The 12,241-nt window shown below is 44.6% G+C and overlaps 1 protein-coding gene across 5 annotated transcripts in view; it reads right to left on the reverse strand.

The window, feature by feature from the left end:
• The window catches only part of PLCG1 (phospholipase C gamma 1), a 64,605-nt gene that overhangs the window by 26,803 nt on the left and 25,561 nt on the right, over positions 1-12,241 (reverse strand). For all 5 annotated transcript variants that reach the window (XM_074292637.1, XM_074292640.1, XM_074292638.1 and 2 more), the window contains exons 4-6: positions 3,001-3,153; positions 2,783-2,876; positions 2,546-2,593 (exon numbers count right to left, since the gene is read on the reverse strand). In XM_074292637.1, the coding sequence (XP_074148738.1) occupies positions 2,546-2,593; positions 2,783-2,876; positions 3,001-3,153 (295 nt within the window). The remainder of the gene's footprint in view (positions 1-2,545; positions 2,594-2,782; positions 2,877-3,000; positions 3,154-12,241) is intronic.

The following is a 12,241-nucleotide window of genomic DNA, read 5'->3' on the forward strand; positions in this document are numbered from 1 at the left end:
CATATAATTCCTGACTTTTTTTTGGTAGATGGATTCCCAAATGTTTTATGCTCTTGACATTGTTTGGAATGGAATTTCTCTTTGTATCTCTTGCTGTTACATTTTGTTGGTGCTGTATAAAAATGCTGAGGATTTATGTGGATTTATTTTGTATCCTGCAACTTTGCTAAAGTTGTGAATTATTTCTAATAATTTTTTATTAGAATCTCTGGGGTTTTCTAAGTATACCATCATGTCATCTGCAAAGAGTGACAGTTTGATTTCCTCATTACCTACTCTTATTCCTTTAATCTCTTTCTCAACTCTTATTGCCGAGGCTAACATTTCTAATTCAATATTGAATAGTAATGGTGAATAGTGGGCAACCTTGTTTCACTCCTGATCTTATTGGGAAAGATTCCAGTTTATCGCCATTGCACATTATGCTTACTGACGGTCTTAAATATATGCTCCTGACTATTTTAAGGAAAAGTCCATTTATTCCTATACTCTCAAGCATTTTTAGTAGGATGGATGTTGGATTTTATCAAATGCCTTTTCTGCATCTATTGAGATGATCATATGGTTTTTATTAATTTGATTATTAATATGGTCAATTATACTAATAGTTTTCCTAATATTAAACCAGCCCTGCATTCCTGGTATAAATCCCACTTGGTCATAGTGTATTATCCTGGGGATGATTTTCTGAAGTCTTTTCGCTAATATCTTATTTAAGATTTTAGCATCAATATGCATTAAGGATATTGGTCTATAGTTTTCTTTCTCAGTTTTCGATCTACCTGGTTTAAGTATCAGTACCATGTCTGTGTCATAAAAGGAGTTTGGCAGGACTCCTTCATCCCCTATTTTTTCAAATAGTTTATATAACATTGGGGCTAATTGTTCTTTAAATGTTTGGTAGAATTCATATGTAAATCCATCTGGTCCTGAGAATTTTTTCCTGGGGAGTTGATTGTTCTATTTCTTTTTCTGAAATGGGAGTAATATATCTCCTCCTCTGTTAATCTAGGAAGCCTATATTTTTGGAGGTAGTCATCCATTTCACTTAAGTTATCAAATTTATTAGCATAAAGTTGGGCAAAGTAACTCGTTATTATTTCTCTAATTTCCTCTTCATTGGTGGAAAGATCCCCCTTTTCATTTTTAAGACTATCAATTTGATTTTCCTCTTTCTTTTTTTTGATCAAATTTACCAAAGGTTTATCTATTTTATTGGCTTTTCCATAAAACCAACTCTTGGTTTTATTTATTAATTCAATAGTTTTTTTTACTTTCAATATTATTAATTTCTCCTTTTAATTTTAGTATTTCAAGTTTAGTTTTTGGTTGGGAGGGTTTTAATTTGGTCTTTTTTTAGCTTTTTTAAGTTGCAGGCCCAATTCATTAATCTTCTTTTTCTCTATTTTGATCAAATAAGCCTCTAAAGATATAAAATTTCCCCTTATTACCGCGTTAGCTGCATCCCACAAATTTTGGTATGATGTCTCATCATTGTCATTATCTTGGGTGAAATTATTGTTTCTATAATTTGCTGTTTCACCCAGTCATTCTTTAAGATGATATTATTCAGTTTCCAATTACTTTTTGGTCTATTTACCCCTAACTTCTTATTGAATGTAGTTTTTATTGCATTTTGATCTGAGAAGAAGGCATTTACTATTTCTGCCTTCCTGCATTTAATTTTGAGATCTTTATGTCCTAATATATGGTCAATTTTTGTATAGGTTCTATGAACTGCAGAGAAGAAAGTATACTCCTTTCTATCACCATTCAGTTTTCTCCAAAGGTCTATCATACCTAGTTTTTCTAATATTCTATTTACCTTTTTAATTTCTTTCTTATTTGTTTTGTGATTTGACTTGTCTAATTCTGAAAGTGCAAGGTTGAGATCTCCCACTATTATAGTTTTGCTGTCTATTTCTTCTTGTAACTCTCTTAACTTTTCCTGTAGGAAGTTAGATGCTATACCACTTGGTGCATGTATGTTTAGTATTGATATGGCTTCATTGTCTATGCTACCTTTTAGCAGGATATAGTTTCCTTCCTTATCTCTTTTAATTAGATCAATTTCTGCTTTTGCTTGATCTGATATAAGGATGGCAACCCAGGCTTTTTTGGCTTTACCTGAAGCATAATAGATTCTGCTCCAATCTTTTAACCTTTACTCTGTATGTATCTCCCTGCTTTAAGTGTGTTTCCTGTAAACAACCCATACCATTTATTTTCAATAACTAATTTAATACAGAAAAGGTGTGGGTGGGGCTTGTTTGCCCTCCAGGTCCTCTGGGTGATCCCACAGGAATCTTAGTCAGGAGGTCCCAAGGGGTTCATTCTTTCCATACAATGATGACCTTACTGCCTGTAGGAAGGAAGGTGGCTCTGTTCTGGGAAGAGCTATTGCCCAGGGATTACCCAGAGTCAGCTCCTAAGGGATGACCCAGCTCCTATGGGATGGCCCAGCCCCTGCTCCTACACCGAGGCAGCCAGCTGTTCTGAGACCGCCTTCCTTTACGGCAGCGCACTCCTGGGGCCCCACACTCACCTGTCTTCCCGATTCCGATCCACGGAGTAGAACTGCTTCCGGAGCCACCTGCGACAAAGCACAAAGCTCCAGGTGGGTCTAGGGCCAGCTGGCTCGGACCGGGTGACAGGACACCTAGAGTTTCCCTCAGCTTCCCCGTAAGGTGGGAACCACCCCAGCCCCCATCCTGGCCTGGCTCCCCCCCCCCCAACACACACACTCCGAGGAGCCAGCTGGGCTGGCTGACGGGACACCCACCTCTCGATCTGCAGTGGCGTGGCCGCCTGTATGGTGTCAGTCACCAACCAGTTCAAGCCCTTGATCCACATATTCACTTCGTCCTCCGATGTGGCTGCGGGGCAGAGGGAAAGTTGGGTGACCAGAGGCTGAGGCTGCCCTGCTGGCCCCCTCCCCATGAAGCTGCCAGACATACCCACTGGCCCTCCCTGTAGGCTCTAGGCTCCCCAGACCCGCACCTTGCAGACTCAGTGTTTTCAGACGGAATTCCATGCCGTAGAGGATAACAAAGCAATGGGACTGGTCGGGCCGGAAGGCCGGGTCCTCCTGGTAACGGTCAAAATCACGAGATGTTTTCCCAGGCCGGATCTCCTTGATTTCACGAATGTCAACTATGGAAGAGCAAAGGGCCTGTGAGTCAGTTCAGAAGTGCCTCCACCTGAAACCTCCAATGGCCTTGGCTCACAGTCAATAGCCAAGAGCTGGTGGGGCAAGGGGACTCTGAGACCTGGTTTGGACCTCCTCCTAGGCTCCTGCCGGGCCCTGTGAACTGGATGAATGTTTCTCTCCTCTCTGGGCCTCCATTTCCTCATCTGGGAAACGAAGGGAGAGGACCTTCGAGGTCCCTTCTGACTATAGATCAAGGATCTCAACCAACCCATTTTTATTCACATCTCTCCCCTTTCCCCCCACCCTACCACTAGTCTGTCTCTATACTGGGTTCTAAGTGAAACACACAAAAACAGACATTCAGCTATTAAAAAGCCCCCATTCTAGGAAGAGGAATAGAGACCCACATACTGTCACACTTTGGGGTTACATGACACAGGGACACACATTGACTGAGGAAGGATTAGAATTCAGCGTCTCCTCCCTCTAGGGCTGGTGCTCTCTCCACTACCCCATAGTAGGACATTTAGCACTAAATCATAAGGCTCTGAACACCATATGGCACCAGGCCGCATGAGGGACTTCCCACGTTCAGGTTGGCCCTACAGGGCAGAAATGGGAGTGATGGGGAAGTACAATAACACCTGGAGCTGTCCAGAAGTAAAAGGGATTGCTTTGGCAAGTAGTGAAGTGTTCCAAGCAGGGGTTGGAATGGCCACCTGTCCCGGATGGTGGAAAGGGGCTTCTTGACCAAGACCCGACTGGATTAGAACTCTTGAGGTTCCTCCCAACTCTCAGAAATTCTGAGCTCTGAGAAGAGACCAGTCGTAGCGCGGTGCAGCGAGAAGAGACTTTCTAAAGGAATGGATTTCTTTGTGGGGGATGTAGCTCCTCCAGCCCTGAAGGTCTTGTATGAGCACAGCTTTCAAGCCAGAAGCTCGTCAAGACCAGTCGCAAGGGCAGCAAGTGGCAGAGCTGGGATTAAAACCAAGGCCCCTGATTCCAAACTCATCATCATTTCTCTTTAGCTACGATATCATTTTACTTATCTAACATGACAATTTCTTAAGGGGATTCCAAGGGGCTTCCTTTATGTGGCAGGGAAACTTTGAACTAGATAATCTTTAAGACTCTTTCCAAATCCTAAATCTCTAAATTTTATAATAAATATTATAAATAAAGAGATCCTAAATCCTAAATATTCTACAAGGTAAGGTAAGATATGGTTGGAGGCAAAGAGTGCTCCCAGTAGAAGAAACTGCATGGGCAAAGAAATGAAGGCTGGAACAAACTTTGAAGGTAGGAGATGATGTAAAAATCATGTTATTGTATACCTCCTTGTTCCTTTACAGAGGTGGGGAGCCCACAGGCATAGAATAGTGCACAAATTGCCAGATTTTTTTTTTTTTATTTTGTAATTGACCAATTTAGCTGATGTTTTTTCCTCTTCTTCCTTGTTTTGTTTTTTCTTAAATTAAAAAAAAAAAAAAAAAAAAAAACAACCTTTGCCACATGGAATAGCTTGGGGAGACAGGAGAGGACCACAGAAGGAAATTTTGGTGATATAAAAACAGAAGATAACAATAGAAATTATTTTTAAAGGCCATTGTGCACTTGACCCCAGAAAAGAGCTGAGAAAATGCACGTTCCTCCCTTCTCCGAAGAGGTAGGAGACTATTGGTGTGTGATACTACACAGACTGCCAGACTAGGCCATGTTATTTGTTTTGCTGACTCTCCCCTCTTTTTTTCCCCCATTTTTGGTAGAAGGAACAGCTTTATTGAATAGAGGAAGGAGGCACATGTTCAGAAATAAAGTTTTTGTAAAAAGAAAAAAGCTATCAATTTTTTAAAAGCAAAAACAAAAATACAATCAATAAATAAAAGAGCACTAATTATAATCCTTATCAAGAGCACCCCTCTCCCCGTTTGGCTAAATTCAAATCCTGGCCTTGCTACTTATGATGTGCTCAAGTAAGTCCTGATCTCTCCGGGCCTCAGGTTCCCTCTCTGTAAAAGAAGATTAGATTGCATGACCTCCGAGGTGCTTTCCAGCCCTGGGACTCAGAGACTGCTTGAAAAAGCAGAGCCAGGCACTCTTCCAGGCTCTCAGGCCCAGACTGACACCACGACTAGCCACGGCCGGCCCGGGCACGCCAGTCCGGGACAAGGGCACCTCCCCAAGGCCGCCGGGGCCCGGGAGCTTCTCCCAGGGCTGAGGGAACCACAGCGACTCCCGATGACTCCCCCTGACCTGGCCCTCCCTCCCTCCGACGCCAGGGGAGCACAGTCAGGTAAGGAATGCCTGGGAAAAACTGGAGGGGGGTGGTGAGTGACACTTTGTGAGTCATTTTTTCTCAACACAAGGTACTTCTGAACAACAAACGCCAACCAATGGTGAGGATTCTGAGGGGTACTTGTGGTGGTGGTGGTGGTGGGGCTTGTTGGGGGGGGGGGTGCTGAGGATGAGGAGCTGCAGATGCCCCCCCACCCCCCCCCCCCGTGCCCTCTTCCCTGTGCTCTGCCAGCTTCTGGTCCGGTGGGAGGCAGTCAGTGGCCAAGGAGAGAGAGCCCGGCGCACCCACCCAAACCTCAGGTAGGAGGCAGACACCATGGAGACTATAAATACGGTTCACAAACATGCGGAGAGAAAGAGGGTTTGTCCTCCGAGCTGAGGGACCTGGGGGGAGCCAGGCTGGGCCTTCCCACAGGGAGGAAGCAAGCTTGTTGAAAAACACACTCACCCTAAGACTCAGGCGAAGGAGTGTCAGCTCAAGAAAAAGGCTCTGGAGGGGGCAGCGCTCCCCCGTGGGAATGACCCCTTAATGGCGGAGTTTCAGAAACTTCTGGAGGGGGAGACGTTGGCAGGGGCTGGCAAGGTGACTTCCCGGCACTTCCCGGCGCACCGAGGCGGCCCAGGAGCCGCCAGAACTTTCACCCCAGAGCCATCCCAAAGAGACGATTTACACAAAGGGCCACCCCATTTCTTCTCTCGGGCACATTTTACCTTGGGTTCAAACACTTCCCATGACAGGGAGCTCACTACCTCCCTAAGGGGCCCATTCCAGTTTTAGGCAGTTCTAAAAGTTACAAAAGAGGCAGCATAAAGCTCAGTGGATGGAGCACTGGGCCTGGAACCAAGAATACCCGAGTTCAAATCCAACCCCAGATCCCAGGCAAGTCACTTAGCCTCTGCCTTGATCCAAGGAAACGGCAAACCAGTATCTTTGCCAAGAAAATTCCAAAGCACTGCTTCCAAAGAAAGAAGTGTGGATCAAAGCAGAGCATCTTCACCTTTTGTTGTTATTTGTTATTTGTTTTTTTTCTGTCATTTTTTCCCTTTTTGACCTGATTTTTCTTGCACAGCACAATAAAGATGGAAATATGTTTGGAAAAATTGAATATGTTTAATCCGTATAAAATTGCTTGCTATCTTTCTGTCTCTCTGTGTCTGTTTGTCTCTCTTCTCTATCTCACTCCCTTCCTGTCTCTCTCTCTCTCTCTCTCTTTCTCTCTCTGTCTCTCTCTGTCTCTCTGTCTGTCTGTCTCTCTGTCTGTCTGTCTCTCTGTCTGTCTGTCTCTCTGTCTCTGTCTCTGTCTCTCTCTCTCTGTCTCTCTCTCTCTGTCTCTCTCTCTCTGTCTCTGTCTCTCTCTCTCTCTCTCTCTCTCTCTCTCTCTCTCTCTGTCTCTCTCTGTCTCTCTCTGTCTCTCTCTGTCTCTCTCTGTCTCTCTGTCTGTCTGTCTCTCTGTCTCTGTGTCTGTCTCTCTGTCTGACTCTCTCTCCTTTCTTTGGTCAAGTGCAAACCCCAGGGCTCGTGGGTTGTTTTCCTCATCTTCTCTTTCCCCCTTCCCTCAGTTCTGAGAATAGCTGCCCCCCCAGCTTTTCAGCACCCCTCAGCATGTGCCCTGCCCCCCTCCATGCCGGCTTCCTTCAGGACCTCAAACTGCCCCCCCCACTCCTTGCACTAAACCCGGGGCGTGCTCCCAAAGTGAATTAGCCCCGGTTTGGGAGGCAGAAGGTCCAAATCTGACTCTGGGCGCTGCTCTTTCCTGTCTGAGAGTGACTGATAATCAGTCCATGAAGCCCAGGAACTGCAGATTCCCAGCTGAAAACCGTGGCTGACAATCCCTCCGCTGCCCCCCCCAGGCACAGGGTGGGCTGCAGCCCCAGAGAAGGGAATGCCCGGCGCTGGGACCCTCAGCCACCGCGGAGGCCTGTGTAACAGGAGCCGTTAGCAGGAACAATAACAATTTCTGAAAGCGGGCACACCAGGAGGCAGAGACACGGGTCTGGGCTGGGAGGGGAGGAAACCAAGCGGAGAGACCAGTTGAGTGGAGTAGGGAAGGGGAGAGGGCCAGCTCTGCTGAGGGCAACTTCAAAGGCAGAAGGAGCCACTTAATGGCAGGTCCTCACTCACCCAATATGAAACCACACTGAACACCTCTGAAACAGAAAACAACTTTTCTTGTGCAAACCTGACCCTCCTCCCCCACACAGCAACGTCTGGTGCCCAAGCCTGCCCGCGGGGGAGGGGGGCAGAAGGAGCCTCCCGGGCCTGCCCTCCAGCCCAGCCTAGGTTGCAAGAAGGCGGCCCCCATGCCGGCCTGGGCAGTGAGGACTCCCTGTCAGCGAGCCAGACCTCTCACGCCCCGTAACCAGCAAACTGACAAAAATAAGGAAAAATGAAATGCTGTGACTACATATGTGCAACCTCTACAAATGTCTTGCCTTCTCAATAAGGGCAGGGGAGGGAGGGAGAGAATTTGGAACTCAATTTCAAAAGTGAATGTTGAAAATTGTTTTCACATGTAATTGGGGAAAATAAAATACTAAAAAACATAAATGCTGGTTCAGATGTAAAGAAACCTGGTGAGTCCCGAGTCTTTCCACAGAATAACTCCAGGAGGGGGTCTGAGGAAAAGCTCATTAAACCCCATTTACACATTAAGAAAACAGGCTTAGGAAAGCTGTGCCTTACTCAGTCACCCCGGTGCGTGCAAGGCCAGAGCCCTTCCTCCAGCCCAATGGCTTCCCTTCCGGTTAGGATGTGAGAGATGCTCTGTCAGTCCCACCAGTATTCGAGTCTAGTTCCCGTGTAGCAAACGTGGCGGCCCTTCGATTTACCAAAACTAAAATGATTCCACCTCCACAATGGAGGGACTAATGGTCAAATGAGGAAACACAATAAGAACCCCGCATCTCACTGATAATCAAACACATTTTGGGGGTGCCACCCCCAGGAAGAGGAATGGGGTCCACCGGTACAGGGAATGGTGAGGGTCTTTTCAGATCCTGTTCCAAAGAGCCTTCACTAGACCAAGAAGTAAAAGAAAAGTCCCTGAACGCGCCTCCCTCCTCGGGGGAAACCGGGTTCAGGGTCACCTCCTTTTTAACTCTGATCCTTAAAGAGTTGCCTAGAGAGCTGAGATAAGTGACATCTCCCTCTCTCTCTCTCTACCTCCCTCTGTGTGCGTCTCTCTGTGTCTCTCTCAGTCTCTGTCTCTCTCTCTCTGTGTGTCCCTGTCTGTGTCTGTCTCTGTCTGTCTCTCTCTCTCCCTATCTGTGTGTGTGTGTCTCTCTCTCTCTGTCTCTCTCCCTCTCCCCCCCCCTCTCTCCCTCTCTCTCTCTCTCCCCCTATCTGTGTCTCTGTCTGTGTGTCTCTCTTTCTCTCCCTATCTCTCTCTCTCTCCCTCTCTCTCTCTCTCCCCCTATCTGTGTCTCTGTGTGTCTCTCTTTCTCTCCCTATCTCTCTCTCTCTCTCTCTCCCTCCCTCCCCCCCCCCCCCTCTCTCTCTCTCTCACACTCTCACACACACACACACACACACACACACACACACAAGCAGATCTCAAACTCAAGTTCCTGATTTCAAGGCCAGCTCTATATACTATACCACACTGGCTCTCACCATATCAAACTGGCAAGCCAGAGTTACTCAATACTAATTTACTTTTAAATAAAAGAGGTACATTCCATATTCGGTGCTAACAGGATGGACAACTTGTATAATCTTTCTGGAAAGCAATCCAGGCAACATGAGGTAAAAGTTACTAAAATAATCATACCCCTGAAAGATAATTTCACTGCCAGGAATATATTTATCAGTGTTAGCAAAAAAACAAGAAAAAAAAAAAAGAACTATTTGCTCAAAGTCTTCACAGAAGCATTATGTGTAATAACAAAAAAATTGGGAGCGATCTAAATGTCTACTAATAGGGGGATGTTCAAACTGTGCTACATTAATATAATGGAATAATATGAAATAAATAAGAACAATTATGAGGAAAACAAAGAAATCCAGTAAGAGTTTTCTGAAATAATGGAAAATGAAAAAGGAGAACCAGAATAATGGAGTTCACTTAATTGCAGTCATGCAAGAAAACGTCATTGAGAATGAATCGTCAAAGAATATTGAAATAGAACTTGGTCTCTTGGAGGGACTAAAAAAGTGTTAAGTCATTTTGTGAAATTACTTTAAATGTGAATGGTTACTAAGTAAGTTTGGTTGTCTGTAATGATGTTCATTACTCAATTTCCAAGAAGAGATAAAATTTTTGTAAAACTTAAATTAAAAAAAAATAAGCAAAATGGAATGAATGTTCCACTTGCAGAGTGTATTTAAAAGTCACAAATTTCTGTTTACCCAATTTTTGAGAACTTTTGAAAATTAATATTAAGTAATATTGAACCCAGACATGTTATCTGTCAACTCATTCTCCTCCCCATCTCCAGGAAATAGGGAGAAAGCAACAATTTTCCCCATTTCGTAGATGGAGAAACTGAGACTTCAACAAGAGAGGAAAAGGAAGAAAGCCAAATGAGATCTCAAAGCTCCCACCCAGGGCTGGGTTTCTCCCGGATGTAGTAAGTCCAGCCTTGAACCCCTGCATTCCCTCTATGTGATAGCATCCCCCTCTTTTCAGATTCTGTTCCAAAGGCAGTAAAAGAAAAGCCCCTTGAACCAGCCTCCCTCCTCTGGGGGGAAACGGGGTTCAGTTTCAGCCCCAACCGGAAGGAAGCACCTTCTCCTCAAAACTGCGAGCTGGGCCTGGAGGAGGGCATGAGGCCCCTGGTACCTCAAACCCACATCCTGCCCACTTCCCAGCCCCCTTCCACTTTCCCATAGCACAGCGACCCAATTAACTCCTCTTCTAGGGGAAAGGAACAGAAGAACCCAGCAACAAGATATCAAGACACATTCCAAGAACTATGGACTCCATAACCCGTGACATGGACTAGACCCACACCATAACCTGCTGATCTAAATCCAAGAGCCACAGCTTTGGGGTCCAGAAGTCACCTCAAGATTATCTTACACTAGATGCAGTGGTACCATGACTTTCCCAGTGAACCATGAACCACAGATAGTATTTAAAAAAAAAAAAAATCATGGTGGGCTTTTTCCAGTCTAGAAACTAGAAACTTTCCAAACCCATCAACTGGAAAGCAAGGGAAGAAACTGTGACATTGGAAAGTCATGGATTATTACATCCTAGGAAGTGACAAATAGGAGGAATTCAGAACAACATGGATAGTATTCACAGAGAGAAGAACAACCAAGGAAACAATATAAATGATGAAAAAAACACTCAAATGAAGCAAAAAGCTCTAATTCCAGCGCTTTTGGTAATGTCTGATGTTGCCTGGAGACGTGAGGGGCTATGGGTGTACAATGCCACATATAGAGCCGGCCATGGTCACTTCCTCTGTTTGGCTTAGCTTCCTTTTATTGTTATTGTTTTTTTACAAGAGAAGGCTCATTCGAGAAGAGTGGAGTGGAAGGTGTAAGCATCTATCTGGAAATGACTGATGTAAAAACAAAAAGCATTAATAAAATTTTATAATCTAAAAATAAAATGAAATGAGGGGGTTGGACTTGATGACCTTAATGGGTCCTTTCCAGTTCTGACATTCTTAAATTTTAATGTGCACAGCAATAATCAGCAAGCGAGAAGATTAAGCTGGTGGGCATCGAACAAGTTGGTCATGGGAAGGAGGTCTGTGGGTGTTTTCTGACTGAAAGGAGACTATCATGACTATCCTGCAGGCCAGGACTAGAAATGATACAACAAAAGTAAGAGGGAGCTGATATCCAAGATATACAAGGATATGCTTAGAGAGAAACCAGCTGCTCCCACATCCTTAAGGACTGCAAGAACCAGCAGCTGTGACTCTGAGCCTCTAGCAGTGGTCTTTTCCTGAAAGACCACAAGCCTGAAGGCGGACAAAGGTTCTGATTTCCAAAAAAGAGGAAGAGAAAAGGCCTAAAAGCTATATATAGTCCAGGAAGTTTAACTTTAATTCCTACAAAATTCTAGAAGTAGTTATGAGAAGATATTTAGTAATTCTCTAGAAAGGGAAGTGGTGACTACAATAAGCCAGCATATATTTGCTCCTACGATGCAATGATTTGAGTAAATGGCAAGAACATCAAATCCAAAAATGACACTAAAAAGATCTTGGCAAGCTAGGAGTGAGCTGAATCTAATAAAACAAGATTCAGCATAAATAAATGCAAAGTCTTATGCTCAGGTCCAAAAGATTAATTTCACAAGCATAAGATGGAGAAGGCAGTTAGACAGCAGGTATTCTGAAAAAGATTTAGAGGTCTTAGTAAACTACAATATGGGATCGATGGTAATGATATAGCAATCAGAAGAAGCTAATTCAGCCTTGAGCTGCATTAAAGATCCCAGAAACAGAGAGGTGAGTGAGAATGCTACTCACTCTGCTTCTGTGGGACTGCATCTGGAATACTGTGCTCTGTTCTCCAGGTAGCAGTTTAAAGAGGATATTGATAAACTAGAGAGTATCCAGAGGAGGGAAATTAATATGGTAAAAGGTATTAGTTCATCTTAGAGGAGGATCATTGAAGTCAACAGAAAGCCGGTGGGAAGGGAGTTGAGATAATGATTGTCTCCAAATTCCTGCAGGGTTGTCATGTAGTAGAGCACTTGGGTTTGTTCTGTTAGCCTCTAGAGGCAAACCAGGAGCAATGGGTAGAAGACACAGAGAGGCCTAAGAGGCTTAATGTCAGGTAAAGCATCCCAACAATCAGACCTCTTGGTCAGGAGTTTTCCCTTCTTGAAT

The sequence above is a fragment of the Sminthopsis crassicaudata genome, chromosome 2, assembly GCF_048593235.1.
Source record: "Sminthopsis crassicaudata isolate SCR6 chromosome 2, ASM4859323v1, whole genome shotgun sequence".
In the NCBI taxonomy this organism is placed as follows: Eukaryota; Metazoa; Chordata; class Mammalia; order Dasyuromorphia; family Dasyuridae; genus Sminthopsis; species Sminthopsis crassicaudata.